General features: G+C 47.6%; 6 protein-coding genes across 6 annotated transcripts; 3 read left to right on the forward strand and 3 right to left on the reverse strand.

Annotated features, from left to right (window-relative positions):
* Positions 1–2,922: 2,922 nt before the first annotated feature.
* PEX2_095980 (glutathione S-transferase family protein) lies at positions 2,923–3,759 on the forward strand (the record flags this gene model as incomplete). Its single annotated transcript, XM_016746868.1, has 3 exons — positions 2,923–3,059; positions 3,122–3,327; positions 3,386–3,759. The coding sequence occupies 3 exons, from the start codon at positions 2,923–2,925 to the stop codon at positions 3,757–3,759; spliced, it is 717 nt and encodes a 238-aa protein (XP_016594062.1).
* Positions 3,760–3,959: 200 nt separating this feature from the next.
* Positions 3,960–6,690, reverse strand: PEX2_095990 (uncharacterized protein; the record flags this gene model as incomplete). The annotated part of the gene is made up of 4 exons (XM_016746869.1): positions 3,960–4,319; positions 4,384–6,423; positions 6,481–6,603; positions 6,655–6,690. The coding sequence occupies 4 exons, from the start codon at positions 6,688–6,690 to the stop codon at positions 3,960–3,962; spliced, it is 2,559 nt and encodes an 852-aa protein (XP_016594063.1).
* Positions 6,691–8,647: 1,957 nt separating this feature from the next.
* PEX2_096000 (NAD(P)-dependent oxidoreductase) lies at positions 8,648–11,092 on the forward strand (the record flags this gene model as incomplete). Its single annotated transcript, XM_016746870.1, has 5 exons — positions 8,648–9,614; positions 9,947–10,002; positions 10,053–10,241; positions 10,296–10,627; positions 10,693–11,092. 5 exons carry the CDS (start codon positions 8,648–8,650, stop codon positions 11,090–11,092), a joined length of 1,944 nt encoding a protein of 647 aa, XP_016594064.1.
* A 469-nt stretch (positions 11,093–11,561) lies between these two features.
* On the reverse strand, positions 11,562–12,580 carry PEX2_096010 (dihydrodipicolinate synthase family protein; the record flags this gene model as incomplete). The annotated part of the gene is made up of 2 exons (XM_016746871.1): positions 11,562–12,110; positions 12,185–12,580. The coding sequence occupies 2 exons, from the start codon at positions 12,578–12,580 to the stop codon at positions 11,562–11,564; spliced, it is 945 nt and encodes a 314-aa protein (XP_016594065.1).
* Positions 12,581–14,005: 1,425 nt separating this feature from the next.
* PEX2_096020 (Major facilitator superfamily domain, general substrate transporter) lies at positions 14,006–15,616 on the forward strand (the record flags this gene model as incomplete). Its single annotated transcript, XM_016746872.1, has 2 exons — positions 14,006–14,373; positions 14,428–15,616. The coding sequence occupies 2 exons, from the start codon at positions 14,006–14,008 to the stop codon at positions 15,614–15,616; spliced, it is 1,557 nt and encodes a 518-aa protein (XP_016594066.1).
* A 527-nt stretch (positions 15,617–16,143) lies between these two features.
* Positions 16,144–20,424, reverse strand: PEX2_096030 (Hydantoinaseoxoprolinase, N-terminal; the record flags this gene model as incomplete). Its single annotated transcript, XM_016746873.1, has 8 exons — positions 16,144–16,964; positions 17,019–17,220; positions 17,276–17,554; positions 17,607–17,713; positions 17,772–18,865; positions 18,922–20,083; positions 20,138–20,323; positions 20,382–20,424. The coding sequence occupies 8 exons, from the start codon at positions 20,422–20,424 to the stop codon at positions 16,144–16,146; spliced, it is 3,894 nt and encodes a 1,297-aa protein (XP_016594067.1).
* Positions 20,425–20,614: the final 190 nt, after the last annotated feature.

The raw sequence follows: 20,614 nt of genomic DNA on the forward strand, positions 1-20,614 counted from the left end.
TCTGGGGGTTGCAACGCTAAAATGCTCGTGGCCATGTGGGGACAGCTTTTTACCCCGACTTGTTTATCCCTTGGGGAAATCTTTAGAGCTGCTTTTGTAACCTCTCAACGCCCCATGCGAGTCATGACACAATTCGCGACAAAAGGGTAAGATGATATCGAGTTGGTCACTTTTGCGCCATTTTTGGCTGGCCCTGCACTGTTCAAAGTAGTATTTGACACGTTAGATGCAGAGGACCCCTTGTGTGTCAGGTTATTATATGAGTTAATTCCTTAAGGATCTTAGTGGGAAGAATAGCATCCATGGATGGTAGCATTGCCGATCAAGTGTTCAATTCTGGTATGTACCATGTGCCATGCCAGATCCTGGGCCATGCTACTTCGTATAGAAGAGCATTTGTCCTTCCAGAAAGGGATCGCCCTTGCGGGTGCCTGCACACCCTACCATGTGGTGACTCTTAAACAGCCGAACAATTCACATGGTCAATCCTTGAGAGATTACTATCTGTGTTCCCTGCTGCAAGGGGTAAAGCAAATATAGAAATAATTCTACCATGGTATTTCATTTTTCTCATCTAGAGTTCCTCGCAGGCTTATGGCAATTATGGGATAATGCACCCATTTGACTTCACGGGAAAACAGCTTCGAAAGTAGAAGAAAACGCACGTTAAGAATTGTATAACTAATGGGGCTTAAATCCTGTAAATCCTATTTTTATCAAAGCCCTAGGTGGGTTAATGTAATAGTAAAGCGATACGAAGGCGCCAGTGTTTGAAAAGAACCGCGAATTCCCTAACATCAAATCAGGACAAGCTGGCAGCGAAATTGCTTTTTCTTGATAATAGTGTTGCCTTGGTCCAAACAAAGAAAACGACAGTAACATTTCCCCCCCTGTGGAAACCAATAGTTCCTGTGTAGGGGTGTGAATGCTTCATCATGTATGGCCAAAGATGGGTTATTTCAATAATATTGCTTTTGAAGTTCCTCTTTGATTTTACTGATGCAATCCCGAGATGGTCAGATACCTATTACCGCACATTTATTCGATGATGTTTGGCACTCGAACGCTTTCCATCTCCATTTTAGCCTGTATCGTTGAGTGGAGGAGAAACGAGATAGAAATTATCTTTACCACCTTACGATAGACCGAAAGGATCTCATATCAATCCTGACATGCTTCGAAAATGACCTCCAGCTGATCTGCTGTAGCGAGATTGGTTGGCAATTGTGCCGCCGTGCATGCGTATGAGCTCTTGGCAATTGAAGCAAGGGACTGCTTTTTCCAGGTCTCCGCATGGAGGAAATCTTGGTGATCGGGTGTTTGGACGCCTTTCCACTGTAGCGAAATGCCATGAACATCCTCATTTGCTCCACGGTAGCCTTGCATTAAATGAACCCGGGGGTAAGTCTTACAAGAATATCGGTGAGTGCAACAGAATTAGGCGGGCCCATGCCCGGAGGGAGTGATGGTAGAGTGAGGTTTTGCATCTTGAGTGTATACTTAGCTGTCACATTCCATAGAAGCAAGGATAAGTAAGGCTGTTTCAGCCGAGTCTTTCTTTTGCAGTCTTTTCCGGCGCCTTTCTCCCTTCACAGTAATGATCTCACACAGTGTCTCCGGGGAAGTGATCTGAAACAAATCTCCGCCCATCTGGCAGATCTGATAGGATTTCCCACCCCTCTCAAAGATCACATCACCCAGCCGAGGGGTCGCACATGATAGGAGTGCATTCCCCAAGCCTATAATCAGTGGCGAGTTGATACTTCCAAGTATCTGGTGTGGCCCATTCAGCCTTGTAGTCAAGCTCTTCTGGGTTTATCGTCCATTCTGGTGAAGGTGTGACCTAGGTGTTCTATTAGTATTGCATACATATGATGTAATCATACCCCACCCACAGAAGGGCAACTCGTCTTGATTCCTGGATGATTTGCGGATATGGGGTACAGTCTTGGTCGAGTGAAGCTGGAGGTGGAAAGCAAAGTGTGAATTGGGGTGGAACATTGTGTGGGCAGACGGATATAGCTACCCAGGTGAATACCTACCTAAATTGGTAGGTGCGCCTGGACAATGGTTCCAAGGTTAGAACGTGGAACTTCAGAACGATATAGGACTTGGATAATCCGAGCCTGCCCAGGTGGGGTTCCTGGAAGGTAGTTTTAAGGTGATATTATAGAGGACCTCAATTTGGATCTTTCTAAATATACTTTTAGTAGTCAGTCGCAGATTGTACAATGGGGTGAAAAGCATCATTTCTAAAAAGCAGCGTTTTGAGATATACTAGAAGTCAATTGGTAGCTATTATGCTGTAATATATTAAGAAATTCACTTAGGGTCAATTCCTGCTAGCGATGGAAGCCAATGGAAGCAAAGTCCCTAGTGGGCTTGATACCTACATAGGTAACGTGCATTTTGATACTGGAAGACTTTGGGTCACTTCACCCAGGCACCCGCAGTTGACTACGGAAACCCATCGAATCCTCCAAGCATTTTAAAGCCACAATATAGGCTAGTGCTACCTGAAGCTCAGGTTGTGAAATTGGCCCATATGGAGGGTTTTCTATGGTCATTTCAAGCGTCAGTGATTTCCTACACATTTCCTACAACTAGCCTTCTCCTACGATCAAATTAAACACTTGTTTTGTACGTGAACACGCATCGTAACAAAATCAATATCCGTACTTTGGCTGGTATCTAGTTAGGCTGATGTGATATGACGTCATCTTACCTCCCGGGGAGGGCACCTGGGCATTATTGCGGGGAGCTGACAAATAAGCCTTTTCACCCGGGTACGGCGCCCAGGTGCTCAGGTGGCCTTGGGGAGTGAGGTCCCTATATGTACTTAGATCATTCCAGATGTTCTCTCGTTCGCTGAGGACTGTATCACCACTATCTCAATTCCCAAGATTCTACCCATATTCTACCATGCCTTCAAACATTACCCTATACACCTGGCCCACGCCGAATGGCATCAAAGCTTCCATCACCATCGAGGAGCTTGGTCTGCCTTATAAAGCCGAAGGCATTGATATCACCTCCAGCGCGAATCCGCAAAAGGAAGAGTACAACTTTCTCCACCAGCAGCACTACATGTCACAACATACTGATGAAGGCCATTGAACAGATGGTTCCTGAAGATTAACCCCAATGGCCGCATCCCCGCTCTACTCGATGGCTCGCAGCGCGTTTTCGAGAGCGGAGCAATCATGACCTATCTAGTCGACAAGTACGACACCGACCACAAGATCAGTTACGCTCCTGGCACCCCCGAGCAGGTCGAACAAACATCTTGGTTGATGTTCCAGATGGCGGGACTCGGGCCCATGCAAGGTGCGTGCAGATGATCCACCTTGAGCTTGTGTTTCAGGTTCTCTCTAATACCCAACAGGACAAGCGAACCATTTCCGTCTGTTCGCCAACACGCGGTCCGATTACGCGATCAAGCGGTACGTCGATGAGACGAGGCGTCTCTACTCAGTCCTCGAGTCGCGATTGAAGGAAAGCCCTTACCTGGCGGGTGAGAAGTACACTATTGCCGATATTGCGAATTTTTCCTGGGTTCGCGGCGCTGGTGCTTCCTTGGAGATTGATCTGTCCGAGTTCCCTTTTTTGAAGAAGTGGGTCGAGGAGATTGATAAGCGTGCTGCTGTTCAAAAGGGATTGGATGTTCCCCACTCGATTTGGACTCCAGAGCAGAAGGCCGAATTCTTCCGGAATTGCCGGGTCAAGATTGATGCCATGACCACTACTGATCAGCATTGATTGACGGGAGTATCTTAGGTTTCTGGTGACAGGCCGAAAACCATATAAGGAACAAGTCATGCTTGTAGCAACAATATTATAAGATTCAGTCTTGCATCCAGAACAGGTGACCCTGTTTCAAAGCTCTGAAATATTTAATACCTCTAGTAATCGGAGCTAAACTCTTAATCATAAAGAGTGAGGCGATAGCGAGAGAATGCTCAAAACTCTCCGGGTCTATAGTTTCGCCAGGTCTCAAAACCGACCTGCTCATACCAGCCATCGAGTGCAACCCAGTCTACAAAGACGCCTTCAATACCTCTTTGCTTCATGTTTTCAATAGCATGGCAGATCAACGCCAACCCAATACCATACTTGCGGTGGGACTCATCGATTCCCACGGCACCGATCAGCCCGGTGTTCGGACCACAGGTTTGGGGGAATGCCCAAGACTCGTTCAGAGCATCTGATGGACCGAGCATTAACGTCCAGCCGACCTGCTGGCCTTGGGAGTCGAATGCTGTCATCACACTGTCGGGATACTTGTCGGGATGTAATGCGACATATGCCTCCACCCAGCTCTGGTTAACACATTAGTATAGATTCCGACCAAGTAGAAACGTAAGGACAACACAGGAGTCTTACCCCATTCTTAGAGAAGTTTCTTCTTTGGCCCACCAGACAGGCCTCGTAATCTTCGGATTTCAATGGAGCGAAATGGAAGCCTCGCTCCCGGGCACGAGTGATATACTTCTCTGGCGACTGGAAATTTCGAATATCTTGGTACAAGTCAACGGCTCGGGCAGTGGGAGGACTGAGTCGGAAACCACGGTGAGTAAAGAAATGTTGCACTGTTTCTGGAAGGTCTCGGGGAATCCCAGGCCAAAAGCGGGGGAATGAGCTGCCCAGATTCACTTTATTGAAGCCAAAGGTTGCCCGGAAGTATGCTCTCGTTTCTTCCAGCAGGGCAATTCCAACACCTTGGTGTTGATACTTTGGTGACACGGCAAGGACTGCAATATACACGGTGTCTGGTGTACCGTGAGAATTTGTGTAAGCAAGACAGAAGCCCACTAGCTGCGATCCAATGTGCGCGACAAAATGATGGCCATACGGGCGTACTATCATAGACCGCAAACTTCCAGTAGGAATGAGGTAGGTTGGGAGAGCAGCGGCCCAGACTTCGACCACCTCATCCAGATCTCTTTGTGCGTCAAATGGCGTTACTGCCGCGGAGGTCTTTGTCAAAGCATTAGCTCCCACAGGAAGAGCGCCTGTCGGGACCAGTGATCCGAACATTATATCGGCAGCCACAGAAAATGCCTCGATGGTCGGCTCGTATGTGGTGATATAAGTCTTGACACTAGGAGCATCAAGGAAGTCATAAGGGTTGCAGGCAGCAATATGCACTAATGATTGAATACGCTCAGCAAGTTCCAGGCCTAGTGACTCCTGGTATGGCGACTCTCTTGCGTTGAGTGAAGTGAAAATCACGACATCGGCGACCTCAAGGGTTCGCCATTGCTCCGAAGTCAGACCGTTCGCTCCGTATCTGATCTCAGCAATGGAATTGTTGTGTTGCCGCAGCACATCAAGATATTTGTTGGAATGATATAATCCTGGCTTCTCCGTTCCCTCGCCGTCAACAGCACCACCGACTGGGGTCTTGTCTCCGGGGAAGAGGAATATGATGATTGAAGTCTTTGACAGGGGTAGAACTCCATTCTTGTCGCGAACGAGTGTGGTCGATCGAGAATATATATCCATAGTTGTCTCAGCAATTCTATTGTTCAGCGAGCTGAGGTCTGCGAGGCTGGATTGCCGAAGAGCAGTGTCCCAGTTCAAAAACTTGTCCTTCACCGTAGCAACATGGCGACAAGCGTCTGTCAATCGTAATTGATCGATTGTGCCGGACTTTATCGCTTCACAAACTCTCTTGATCGAAGCCACCTGCACATCAAAGGTATGGCAGATCATGATACTGTCGCTACCAGCGCGCAATGCTAGCACCGAGCCTTCCTCTGTACCGTATGTAGCGCGGATTCCATCCATCTCCAGACAATCTGTGATGATCATACCGTCATAGGCCATGTCCTTGCGCAGAATTCCCATAACTTTCGGAGAAAGCGTTGCAGGTAGTGTTAGATCGATAGAGGGCAACGAGATATGAGCTGTCATGACGGTCTCGATGCCCTCGGCGACAGCCCGCCTAAAGGGAATCAACTCGCAACGCTCCAGCTGATCCCTTGTTTTAGGAATGACCGGTAGTCCATAATGTGAGTCAACAGCTGTGTCTCCATGACCTGGAAAATGCTTTACACTGGGGACAATGTTTTGTTCCCGCAGACCCCGCGCGGCCGCACTCGCAAACCGGCCCACAAATTCAGGGTCATCGCCCGGGCTGCGTACACCGATGACTGGGTTTAAAGGCTCAGAGTTGATATCGCACACTGGTGCATAGTTCATGTTAATCCCGAAGAAACTCAGAGTTTCCCCCGTGGCTTTCCCCGCACTGTAGGCGCACTCTGGGTCATGCGTGGCACCGAGTGCCATAGGGCCCGGCACCTGAGCGGCGATCGGGGGAGAAATACGAGTGACCAATCCATTCTCCTGATCAATTCCAATTAACAGTGGTCGCTCATGTCCGGCCAATTTGGCTTCATTCTGTAAAGCCAGTGCCAAGGTCTAGAGAAGATTAGTCAAGCCAATTAAGGACAACCTTGATAGCCTCAAATATCGCACCTGAAGCTGTTCTGCATTCTCAAAATTGCGCGAGAAGAGGACGATGCCTCCAACGTGGTAGTCATGAATCAAAGTCTTGATTTCGGGACTTGGGGTGCAGCCATAGAACCCCACCGCGAAGAGCTGCGATTGTCAGTGAGAATCACAAAGAAGGGGGTTTCAGGGCTCATTTACCTGGCCAACCTGCTTTTGAAGATTCGAAGAAGCCATTTTGGCTTTGATTGTTGATTTTTATTTGGGGTCATGGATAAGTAAATGGTTCAGACGGGGTGACGTTGAAAAGGATCGGAGCCTGCCCCCACTTGCAACGTTGCGTTTACACCTGGGCATTTACCTAGGTAGGACATTTCAGCTTAACCTCTTGGGATCTAGTGAGTCCCATGTGTGTAGGTTCTTGCCATTTGAATGTAACAAATAAAAAGATAAGGCAAGTTCGATGGATGGGGGATATGTAACCTTCAATGTTGACATGAGAATATCAATGTGACCCTGGGGAAATACGTGTCCACGGATATATGTTCTTCATGTTCCTAATGCTGTCTGGTGAAGCTTTTCCACTTCCATTTTATGTTAATTTTAATACAAAAATCCATGTATCTTCAATGTGAGATATTCAGCTTATCAACATTAACGTTAACAATTCCTCCGTAGAGGTAAGATCCGACGATAACGGCACGTGCGCCCGTAGTCAAGGCCCTCTTTCCAAACCCCCTCTTGTATAAGTATTCAACATAAAAATGAACGAAACCAATCAAATCACTAGCACCTCAGGCATGCCGAGTAGTGTCGACCAGCATCGTCCGTTTCCCTGTAATGAATGCCCGAAGTTGTTTACGCGGAGTGTAAGTACCCCGACTCTGTATCTTCTCTGCCCAGTTCTCACGCGGATCCTAGGAAAACCTACAGCGGCATAAGCGTGCACGTAAGTGTGCATGAAGTTTCTATATATATATATAAGTCAATTGTTGACCCCTTATAAGGTCACGGCGGGGCATTGCGCAAGAATTTCCAGTGTGGCAGATGTCATGCTAGATTCTCTCGAAGGTCTTGTTTCCGTTTTCATGCCCGCCATGGATTGAACACTGATAATTTGCAGTGACGTATATAAAAGACATGGCGATCGTTGCCGTGTGAGAGGATCTCCAACTCCGATATCTGACCCCCAAGTGCCGTGGGAGGGTATGCATACCCCTCAGGTAATGGTCGGCATACCATCACCTTTGACCACCAATCGCAACCCAGCCGAACGTGTCGTGACCGACGAAGCCTTTTGGGAAGAGCACAGTACATTTGCCACTGAGTTACCCCAGAGCTTTTCCTCTTCCTCGCCAAAGTACGCGTGCCTTAAGCTGATTTGTATCAATTGCCCCTGATGCCGTCCCTCAGTAAAGGGGGCTCATCGATCGAAATCACACGTCTAACAATGGGAACTTATCTTACAGTAACCACGCCAATAGCGAAGAAACATACGTCAAACAGTATTTTGAGCATTTTCACCCGTCTTTCCCTCTGTTGCATCGACCTACATTCGTTGTATCCTCGACGCCGAAGTTACTCCTGAAGGCTGTTACTGTCATTGGGAGTTTATTTTCTCCCAATTTATATGATCATGAGGAAACTCAAGCTCTCGCACACTGGCGTCAAGATATATGGCATGGTGGACAGGAAGAGCTTCGGCATATGGTATATGATTAGACCCTACTATCGTGTCGTTTGAGAAAGACGTTCTAAACAACATTGACATAGGTTTCCTCAAATTGCAGTGAGATCAGACAATCCTGGGTCATGCAAGCGTGGCTTCTCTATATAATCTACGGGGTATACGCAAGCGAAGCAGGTCAATTCCAGACCGTGAAAAAGATGCTGCGGCAACTTGTCGATGTCTGTGTTATCTTCTGAAATATCCTTTCCCCCCTTTACCTAGGCTTATCTTTTGAGATAGGCTGTACACGAAATTGGTCTGTTCCAACAGGGTATCGCTATGCCAAATGCCCAGTCTTGGATGTACCAAATTGATTTCAATTCACCCGGAGATGAGTCTCAAACTCTCTACACGCGGTGGACGTCCTATATTACTACCGAATCGATGAGACTGTCGCTGTATACTCTAGTCTTCCTGGACTCACACACATTTTCGCCTTGCAATTCTCGGCCTTTGATGTCACCGATGGAACTTGGCTGGGAGCTTCCCTTCCCTATCAATCTGTGGGAAGCTAAAAACTCTCAGATATGGTTTCTGAGATTCAATGAGAACTTTGGACTTCCGACTTTTACAATAGCCAATAGTCTGTTACATGGGCCACGCGGCCTGGGGACGGCCTCTCTGACAATTGCTACGCAGCAACTCATGACCGAAACACCGGACTCGCAACTATTATCGGCACTAGAAGCATCCCCATTTGCCGCATTCTGTGTCCTAACAAACATAGGTGCTCTTGTGCGGGACTTTACGCGGTGTTACTATCAAATGCCGCCCAGTCCATCTGATCCAAATCCGTTCCATATATTGACTCAGGGTCAGAATAAACAAGTGCACACGGCAATAGAAGCAATCGCAAAGATTGTCAAGAAACAGGCTTACACCAGTGACAGCCCCCAGTTTCTCCTATGGAGAACAAACGAGCTGTTTATCTCTTCTCTCAAGATCAGCTTATGTCGCCCTGACCAGCTCTTGATTGCAGGTATTGTGGATAACAGCTTGATAGCTGGGATGGCTGCTTCCACTCATCTAACCCAAGGAAACCTTGTCGCGATCCGGCGATCAGCACCTCTTGTCCCACACCATGTCGGTGGGGATGAGGGCATTGTGGCTCTTCTGAATGATTTATCTGGGGCATTGTCCAACATCTCTGGGGAAGAGCAGGATAAAGTGGTCCGCGAAGCACCCTGGGTCACCGTGGCCAGTTACGGTGTTTTGTTATGTATCTGGGGAGCGCTCAAACGCGCCAGCACCGATATCCGCCACCATTTAAACACCTTCAACGAACTCCCGAGAATCTCGGAATCCTGCATGTTGATATTCAACACCCTCATGGAGTCCGCTCTTCTCAATTTCTCCACAGAGAATGATGCGATCCGAGACCCCCGCCTGTGGACCATGAATCGAGAGGCTTTCGTTAGTCTGCTTGATGAAAGTGAGTCACTATTTGTCAATTTAATCAAGGCCTTCTGTCAACGAAGATCTCTATGGGGGATTGGGCCTTCGATGCTGGCAGTGTTGGGTGAAATCCCGGGTACCGCCGAGTGAACCGCGTTGTTCTAAGGTTTAATCCTGGAATGGGTTTGTTATCAGAGCAAGTGGACGATCTCGTGTGAGGAGACCAAGTGGACACCAAAGTGGGCATTGGGTGGACACTGAAAGGATAGGCGGTGGAGCTCCACATCTCCCCGTTGGGGCTCCTCTTCTCAGTGTCAACCTTGGCAATCCGTTTATAAACTCTGCGAAATAAGCTAAATGACTTTAAAGATTTCAAATCGAGCAATTTAAAGAAAATGTCATCGTTCAAACCAAGAGTTGGCTGGGTAGGTTGTAATCCCCTTAGTTGAATGCCCTTTTGCTAACTCGGGAATAGTATGGCCTCGGATCGATGGGGCTAGGAATGTCCCTTAATCTCCAAAAATATCTCCAGAACAACAATTTGTCCCCGCTTCGCTACAGCAACCGCACTTTGTCAAAGGGTGATCTTCTCCGTGATGAAGGTGCTATACCCGAAGAGAATTTTGAAGATGTCGTCCAAAATTCGGATGTAATTTTTACAATGGTAGGGCATTTGTTTTGTGATAACTACGTGCACCCCATTGACGAAGAAAAATAGATCTCCAATGACGATGTCCTAATTGAACTATTTAACAAGGCCTTAGCCATGGGCGATTCATTGAAAGACAAAAAGTTTGTAGACACTTCTACTATTCATCCAGACACGTCAGAATGGGCTACATCGCGCCTCAGTGAATACGGGGCGGCATTCATAGCTGCTCCAGTGTTTGGTGCTAGTTCCGTGGCAGCCGCTGGGAAGCTGATCTTCGCCGTAGCCGGACCCGTTAAGGCGGTTGAGACAATCAAACCTCTCATCATGAACGTCATGGGACGCAGTATCATTGATATGGGAGAAGACGTGCGAAAATCCAGCCTTCTCAAAATCTCGGGGTGAGAAACCACTCAATCCTTGAAACTATCATCAACATTGAGCTAATCCACTCCTTTTTTCCCAGGAATATTCTCGTTATCAGCTTCATGGAAGTGATTGCTGAAGCGCAAGTATTTGCCGAAGTGACGGGGATTGGCAATCAACAGCTGGAGGAATTCATTGGCAATATGTTTGGTCCCGTGCTTGAAAGCTACTCAAAACGTATTACTACGGGCGCATATGCACCCCCACTGGATACGTCTCCTGGGTTTGCAGCAGCCCTTGCAAGCAAAGACATGAAACATGCTCTCTCCATCGCTGCCAGCCACTCAACTCGTCTTCCAACGCTCGAAACTGCATCAACACGTCTTCTGTCGGCACGGGAATATGCCGGTGAATGCCTGGATAGTTCAGCCATATATGGAACAGGACGAATGGAGGCAGGCCTATCTTTTTGGAGCGAAAATAGTCGCCAGGGAAATTGAGTTATTTGCTCTTGGCTAATAGAAAGTCTACGTGTTTGTAATTTAAAAGATTGATCTATGATTCACTTAACTCTTCCTGGCTTCTACTTTCCCTTATCTTACAAAAATAAGGCTATATACGTTGCCTTGCCCGTGAATTAGCTACTTAAGGTTGTTGAGCTCTAGAATCCAAGAGAGCGCCTGGTGATTGATCTGAGCATTTGTTCTCTACCGACAGCTCAAATTGTTATGACATAGTATGTAATTTTCATTGGCGGAATTAAAGCTCCTAACCAGATAGTATAAACCGCTTCCACTTTGAATTTTTAGATTTCATGTTCGTTCATTCATTCCAGAAAACACAAGTTGCCCCTGCCAAGTCCATACCCATTTACAAGATATTTCAGACAAGAGAGTAAAGCTGGAAATTCTGCATTGTCTACGAAGAGAGGCCAGCTACATAAATAGCCGGAGACCTAACAAAAAGCATCTAGGCATTTTGTCTCAACAGTTTCTCCAAGTCAACCACCTCATTTATTGGAGCCAAAATTTCTTGACTCAATGTCATGATCGTTGTGTTCCCAAGTGGCCTGCGTCCCCGACCAGTACCATATCCAAAATGATGGGAAACAATAGCTTTGACACCCGAAATACCCACCTTGGTGAGGGCCCAATCAGCATGACTGAGCTTGGACTGAAGCTCTTGTGCTGCCTTAAGCTCACCCTTCTCATAGTATCGCAATACCTCCATATGAAGCTTGGGTACAATGTTGGCGAGTGCAGCAATGATCCCGTTTGAGCCAGCGACGAGCGCGGGTAGGAAAAAGTCCGACTTTCCACCAAAAGTAGCAAATGATGTCCCTGAAAGTGCTGATGAGACACGTTGGAGCTTTCCAACATTTCCACAGGTGAGTTTGCACCCGACAATGTTTGGATTGGACTGGGCTAGGCGGATAATGGAATCGGAACTGATGTCGATGCCTCCCGTCACGCCAGGGAAGTTATAAATGAGGATAGGAATCTCGGATTGAGATGCAACCTGTATTTTCGGGTATTGTTAGATTACCAAAGTACGAGAGATGGGTTGTTTCTCGGGATATAAAAAGTTCTTACATCGTGGAAGAAGCCTTCAATGACGGATGCATTCATAGCTGCAACCCAGTATGCCGGCGGTAACACGAGGGCAAAATTGGCACCGGAAGCTTTAGCCTCTGAGATATAGGAGAGTGTTTCCCGCACACTAGGTGCGCCGCAACCGACAATCAACTGCAATTCTGTATAGCCTAGGTGATCAAGGTGGTCGCGGACAGCGCGCACTAGAGACTTGCGCTCGCTATGATCAAGATGAGGAGCCTCCCCATTGCTTCCCTGAAGCACAATGCCAGCGATCCCACCTTCTGCCATGCGCTTTGCATGAGCCAAAGTGCTTTGGAGATCGAGGGTCTCGTCCTCCTCGAAGAACGTCACTAATGGCGTATAGACACCGAAGTTGGGTTTTGCTGGTGCCATTTCGTTGTAATTTTTGAATGTGAGAGATCGAAGAAATTTTGACGGTATTTAGCGCCTGATTGCTATTTTTTGCTCACACTTGCCCTCTTATTGATTGAGCCCGGATGGTATATCGCTTGGTTGGTGGAGCTCCACCTTGCCTTCCATCGGGGCTCCGCTGCTATTGAAAGACACACATAACGCAATCAAGGCGAATATAACCGACTCTATTGATTCTTCCTACTTTATAATTTTTTGAATCTCCCATTTACATTCAAAATTCACATCCAACTTGGCCACAATGAGTTAAGTTTCTTCTTCGTTTATCAAGCTTGTGAACTATACGCCTCCGGACGCTATCTTCGAGCTCACCAAAACATACAATGCGCATCCAATTGCGCGCAAAGTAAATCTTGAGCAGGGAACGTACAAAGACAAAAATGGCAACCCTTGGATATTGCCTGCGGTGCGATCGACAAAAGAGAAAATCAAGGACTTCAACCATGAATATCTCCTGATTCTAGGGCCCCCCTCATTTCAGACACTGGCTACGGGTTTGGAATTTGGCAAGCATTCCGCGGCAATTTGGGAAGTCTGAGAGAGTAATATTCATTTTTGCTTCGCAAAATCATTTCAGCGATTGACTTTTTGGCTTCCTCCAGGCCATATCCTGTCAAGCTCTGTCCGGTACAGGTGCACTCCACATCGCCGGAACAATGCTTAGGCAGGCACTAGGTCGCGATACAACCGTGTATATGACCAAACCAAACTGGTAGAATTACAACGTAAGTGACTGCGAAACACATGTTTGGAACGAAAATTGTTTTTGTCGGAAGACTAGCTGACATGTGTCTGATATAGAGGAACACCATATCTATATGGCCGAGAGTTCGAGGGTATCTATCGCGGGACTTAACGGGTCTGATGTTCCCGAGGTCGGTATGTCGCCGAATGTATCAGACAGTGAAGCGATAAGACGGATTGCATTTACTGGACTACATAGGTATGACAGGTAATCAGATATGAGCAAAATCAAGTCACAGAGATAACCCCAAAGTCTGTTAATTATGTACAAGAATAGATGCTTATGCGGCCTTGTGGTATCTTTTTAGTTGGTCTTCTTAGTTGGTCCTTTTTAATTGTTTTTTCCTATCTGCATCTACTAGGAATCCCCGCTGGACATCACCAAATCGATACTGATAGGCCCCCAAAACCTTCTGATAAGCCCGTCCACAACCCCCCTCAACTCAAAATGGAGCTCCACCAGAAAATGTCCACCTCCACAAATTCCGGGGTACAGCTTGGAGCTTGGCCAACTTGCCCATAGGCTGTCAAACAGCCTTTCCGATAACCCAATATCAGACGGAGGATTTAAAGAGGAAGCCATGGCTTCATGATTCTGGCATTCGAGGCTCTGTTGTACAGAGGTGCATCAACTGAAGCAACATGACCATGGCGTCAAACGATATGAAGCTATCCGAGGTTCCATCAAAGCGAGATACGGAGCAAGCGGTCATGGACGTTCAGGATGGATACCTGAAGCAGCATGAGATCCGGGATCTCGATCCTGCTCTCCAATTCATGAACGCAGAGGAGATTGAATATACTCCTGACGAGGCCAAGAATGTTTTGTCCAAAATCGATCGAGTCCTCATGCCTTTGCTCTGTTGGGTCTATTTGATTCAGTTCGCCGACAAAACCTCATTGAATTATGCCTCACTGATGGGCATTCGGGAAGACACTCATTTGGACCCCAACTCGCAGCAATATAGCTGGGTGTCGAGTATTTTCTATGCTGGATATATCTGCTGGGAGTAAGTCCCTCTTCCTGGTACTATCCTCTACAGGTTGCTGATGTATGAGTTTAGATTCCCTACCACTTATCTGCTTCGCCGCCTGCCCCTGGGCAAATACACCTCAGTCAATATCCTGCTCTGGGGTATCGCACTCGTCTGCCACGCAGCCACTCATAACTATGCGAGCCTACTATGCGTCCGCTTTTTCCTAGGCGCATTTGAGGCAACAGTAACGCCGGCATTTGTCTTGTTCACCTCTTCCTGGTATAAACAAGAGGAACAAGCCAAACGCATGGGCCTTTGGCTCAGTTGTAACGGACTAGCCCAGCTGCTTATTGGGCCCGTCGCCTACGGCCTAGCGGGTGTGACCGGAACTACCATCGCTGTCTGGAAAATCCTGTTTTTGGTATTTGGCCTGCCCACCGTCCTAACGGGTATAGTATACTTTTGGTACATGCCCGACAATCAAGTCCAGGCACGGTTCTTAAATCATCGCGAGAAGCTTATTGCCATTGATCGAATTCGGGGCAACTTCCAAGGAATTGGCAGTCAGACATGGAAATGGCCTCAATTTTTCGAAGCATTCCGCGACCCGCGCACCTATCTCTACGTTCTATTCTCGCTGCTGATGAACATTCCCAACGGGGGAATCACGACCTTTGGCTCTATCATCATCAGCTCTTTTGGATTTTCCAAACGCATGTCTCTGATTTTGAACATGCCAATGGGCGTCGTGGATATTACTTGTAAACTGGGACTGACCTATCTCTCTGATCGGTTCTTTGATCGCACCCTCTTTGCTATAATCGCCATTCTGATTCCAATGATTGGCGGTATCATGATGATTGTGATCCCCATTCATGCCAAAGCTGGCTTGCTGATAGGATACTACTTCATCGGTGCCGCTGGAACTTCCTGGTGTCTTGTTATGGTGATGATTTCCAACAATACCCTAGGGTATACCAAGAAAGCAACAGTAAACGGCCTCCAGATTGTGGCCTACGCAGCCGGAAACTGGATCGGCCCTCAAACATTCCGCTCAACCCAATCGCCTGAATATTTCGATGGGAAGCTGATGGTCGCCATTATGTATGCTCTGGCAGCGGTCACCCTGGCAGCAATTCGGGTGATCAACCTCTTGGAGAACAAGAGACGTGACCGCAAAGCGATCGATGATCCACAGTCTGCACATACTACTCCAGGCTCTGAATTCCTTGATTTGACAGATTTCGAACAGCCAGCCTTTCGCTATGTGCTGTGATTCTCTACGCTTGAACAAGGATCTTGGTATATTTATTATGTCTCATTCGAGTCTTTCGTGGCTAAGCTTGAGCAAGCGAGGTGGAATATTTGTATTTAATCGGATTGTCGCGTATAAGGACTTGAGCTTATAGGATATTGCTGAGATGGTAAATATTTCAAGCTGCGTAGCTCTTGTTTGAAATTTATTCTTGTAGTCATCTGTGAGCACTTATAGCAAACCAGGGAGACTTTAGCAGTCATGTCAGCCTTCGCTCCAGTCTAAATACTATGGGGTACGGACCCCGAGCTTGAAACGAAGCAAGAATTTATACCATTCAACATTCCTGCTCTAGTACAGTATAATTCATGTTGTGTTCACTGCTGCTCTTTTTTCTCCGACCTCCGTATCTTTGTCTCGTGGAACGAGCTATTGGTATTTGCTTAGCCAGAAATACATATATCAAGTATTGTTTGCCTAGATAAGATAGAAGAATCATACATTCAGTAAGATGAAAAAAATAAGAATATGTCTCACTACATATACTCTTATACCTCCTCCGCCAAGCTTCGATTAGCAGCCACACTACCGTTGGCGATAGGAACAAAGGACGGCATGACCGTTGACTGATCTACGCTTGGTTTCTTTGGCTCCCCAAGGACTCCATATCCTCCGCCACCAGGGGTTTCAATCACAAACCGGTCCCCAGGTTGAACGCGGATCGAGTTTTTGCCACCAACGGAGATATGCCGGCCAGCCTTAGTGATCCATGTGTTCTTGCCGCGTTTGCCATCAGCGCCGCCTGCCATACCATAAGGAGCAAAGCTGCGACGTTCGGAAAGAATGGACACGGACATCGGTAGCCGCAGCTCAACATCTCTGATAACGCCTTCTCCTCCAGGATACATTCCGGCGCCACCACTCCCAGTGCGAAGACTGAAACGACGGAGAATCACTGGATAGCGTCGCTCTAGTGATTCAGGGTCGGTTATGCGCGTGTTGGTCATGTTAGTATGCACGCCGCTTGTGCCAGCCCAACCAGGGCCTCCGCCGCTTCCGCCGGCGATGGTTTCATAGTATCCGAACCCATTCTCCCCGTCATTACCGAAGGTAAAATTATTCATGCATCCTTGACTGGCAGCACAGATCTTGAAGCTCTTGAAAATGACGTCCACAATCCGTTGCGAGGTTAACACGTTGCCCGCGCACACGGCGGCTTCGAAGCTCGGCCGTAACAGTGACCTGTCAGGGATGATGATCTGTACAGGTTTGATGCAGCCCTGGTTCAGGGGAATATCAGAGTTAACCATACAGCGCAAAGCAAAGATGACTGCTGAGTTGCAGATTGCAATTGGGGCATTCCAGTTTCCTAAACTCAATCAGTTACTGAGATCTGTGGGGTGAGCCATCAGGATGAACGTACCATATACCTCTGGACCCGTTCCTGTAAAGTCAAAGATGGCGGAACCATCTGATGGGTCAATGGTTACCTTGAGCACGATCGGGGTTCCATCGTCCATGTAATCGACTGCGGATATCTCTTCCCCATTGTGATCGAGGGCAAGACGCTTCAAGAGATTTCGCACGGCGAGCTCAGCTGAGTCTTGGATTGCCCGCATGTACATCTGTTTCCGTTAGTCTGGCGGTCCGTTGTATCCTTGCATAATCAATAGCAATTACCTGAACCACATCCATAGAATATTCCTGGATCAGTTGCCGCACGAGACGGATGCCACAGTGGTTTGCAGCAACCTGCGCTTTTAGATCGGTGACATTATCCTGGAAGCATCGGGATCCACTAGAGCCCGGGAAACGCGCAGGCTCTACACACAACATCCGGTGAAGCTCTTCCTCATCGAAATGGCCAGCACGCACCAGCAGATATGAATCGAAGACTGCACCCTCTTCGGATAGAAGCTTTGACAAGGGTGGCATGGAGCCAGGAAGTATACCTCCAACCTGTGGACATCTTGTTAGTCTATAGATCAATTGGAGCATAAGGAGAACTTACGTCGGCATGGTGACCACGCGAAGCAGCCCAAAATATTATTTCTTTTCCCTCGGAATCAAAGACAGGGGTAATGACAGTGAGGTCTGGAAGATGAACACCTCCAAATGCTTCATGATAATACGTTAGCTAATGGAATCACCCTCGTATTTGATTTGAGATACCTACCTGGGGTATTGGAGAGCAAAACATCACCATCCCGCAGCTTGCCCTGCCACTCGGCAATCTGTGATCTGACTGCAAAGGCCATACTGCCAATCATAGCGGGCACATGGGGTGCGTTGGCGACCAGGTCTCCTTCAGGTGTGAAAATCGCACAAGTGAAATCCAGCCGCTCTTTGATATTGGCACTAATGCTGACGTTCTGTAAAACGCGTCCCATTTGCTCTGCAACACCCATAAACCGATGGCGGAAAATGGAAAGCTGAACTGGGTCGATAACCTCTGAGCTCGTCAATTTTGGACCTGAGGAGCTCACGTCCAGGACCAGTACATCTTGTCTCAATGTCGCCTTTGAGTGCGGGCTGACCAAAATTGTTTGGGTTTTGTCAATAACGATGGCCGGTCCTGAAATCTGGCACCCATCGCTCAAGTTGTCAAAATGGTAAACTGGTGTGTTTATCCATCCCATTGGACTAAAGTAAGTGGATTCCCATGATTTCGGAACCGGGGCCACTGATCCAGACACAACTTTGGGATGGGAATTCAAAGATTTGTCCGAGGGCCCAGAGAATACACTGGAGCCAATTGCTCGAACGCGAATAGTATCGACATACACTGCACGGTTGGTGGGAGTGAATCCAAATTGCTGATGATGAGCTTTGATAAATTCTTCCCTGGGGTCCTCAGAGCTATCCAAGGAGACCATGATCGAAGTCTCGCTACCATCGTATCTCATATTCAGGAAGCGGCGGGTCTGAACAATGTTAAATGGTTTCATGGACTCATTATCTCGGGCGCTATCTGCGAGAATGCCCATGTCGCTGTATATCGTTTTGGACGTGGAATCGTCAAAGGCTTTTGCGCATACCCGCTCTTCCTCGTGCACAAGATCTGCCAGTCCGATTCCGTAGGCAGAGAGGATCGAGGAGTATTTGTGGATCAGAACTCTCTCAATCCCCAAGGCTTCGGCAATAGCGCAGGCATGCTGACCCCCTGCACCACCAAATGACGCAAGGTGATGCTTTGCAACATCATGGCCCTTGGCTTCGGTCAGACTTCGAATGGGTCCGCACATTGCTGAGTTGGCGACCTGGAGGAAACTGCAAGGAACTTCTTAGCGGCCGAATTTGATGCTTGTATTCTGGATATTACTCACCCATCTGCAACCTCTGCCCACGTCAGTGATTTACCCGTCTCTTGGTTGATAGTTTGGGTGAGATCCTTGAACTTGACGAGAACAACCTCTCGATCCAATGGTTTATCCTCATTAACACCAAATACTGAGGGGAACTCCTCTGGAAGCAACCGTCCCAGTGCCAGATTTGCATCGGTGACAGTCAAAGGACCTCCTTTACGGTAACAGGCCGGCCCTGGATTGGAGGTGGCACTTTCAGGTCCAACTGACATAAGCCCATCTTTCCAAGCCAGTATACTTCCTCCACCAGCCGCGATAGTATTCACATTGAGTTGTGGGGCTTGAATCGCGATCCCAGCAGTCGTTGTTTCAAAAATGTGATCTAGTTCGCCGTCGTATCGACTAACGTCGGTGCTAGTACCTCCCATATCAAATCCAATGACAGGGGTCTTCTCCGCTTCGTCGAAGCACGTTTGGGAAAAGCCGATAACACCTCCTGCTGGCCCAGAGAGAATAGAATGCAGCCCAGAGAGCTTTGACGAGGGCACCAATCCACCGTCTGACTGCATAAACTCCAATCGTGTCCCGGACTGGTCGATATTGGGGAAATTCTTTGAAAATTGTTGCAAGTATTGTTCGATGTTTGGAGTCAGGTATGCGTCGACTACCGTGGAATTTCCGCGAGGGACAAGCTTTGGCCGTGGGGATGTTTGATGTGAGAGAGATACATATTTAAACCCAATCTCAAGTGCCAATTCATGAATCTGCAACTCATGAGTTGGGAAGATGTAGGAATGCATGAGGCACACCGCTAACGAGCGGAAGCCCTTTTTATATATATCTTCCAGATAGACTCTAGTACTTGCCAAGTCGATAGGCTGGAGTACCTGAACAACCTCACCAGATGTACCAATGATCGACTCGACTGGTTCTGGAGATTGCAATTTCACGGCCCGGAGATTTGAGTCACTGCATGCCCCAACTGTCACGCGCTCTTTGACTTCAAAGACTTCTGAGTATAGCGGCTTTGATCGTCGAATTGACAAGTCGAACATATACGGTCGGCTCTGGTTGCCGATATACAAGATGTCCTTGAAGCCTTCGGTGACAAGTAAGGCTGTGCGCTCGCCTTTGCGTTCGAGTAGCGCATTAGTTGCGACCGTTGTTCCCATGCGAATCCATTCTGTTGAATTAGCACCGAAGTAACCAAGCATAGTTGTGGGCCGGTGACTCTTACCAACATCTTTAAGATCGAGTTCAGAGCCTCGTGGGATTGAAATTTTATAGTAGATCTCCAACACGCGGCGAATCGCCTCGGTTGGTGCGTCGACATAGTTCTTCGGGTCGACAGACAAGATCTTTACTAGAATATCGTCCCCATTGATCACTTTGCAAATACAATCGGTGAAGGTTCCTCCACGATCTGGCCATACAAGTCAATATACTACGTCAGGAAATCATACTGAGGGGTCAACACTCACCAATGGAAATGCGCAATGGCTTCCTGTTGGTACCTTCAGGCATATTGGATACTATTATAAGCTGAGGGGAATATAGCAGAATTGACGAGTTGATCAACACAGAGAGAACGGAGTAAGAGTGTGTATTAAAGGTATAAGGTGGCTTATCATGATTAAAGTACAACTCCACGACTACACAAGAGTTGTAGATTGGCGATTATCCCCTCCTCGCGCATCTCTCCGAGGTGGAGATG

The sequence above is a fragment of the Penicillium expansum genome (assembly GCF_000769745.1).
Source record: "Penicillium expansum strain MD-8 chromosome Unknown contig338, whole genome shotgun sequence".
In the NCBI taxonomy this organism is placed as follows: Eukaryota; Fungi; Ascomycota; class Eurotiomycetes; order Eurotiales; family Aspergillaceae; genus Penicillium; species Penicillium expansum.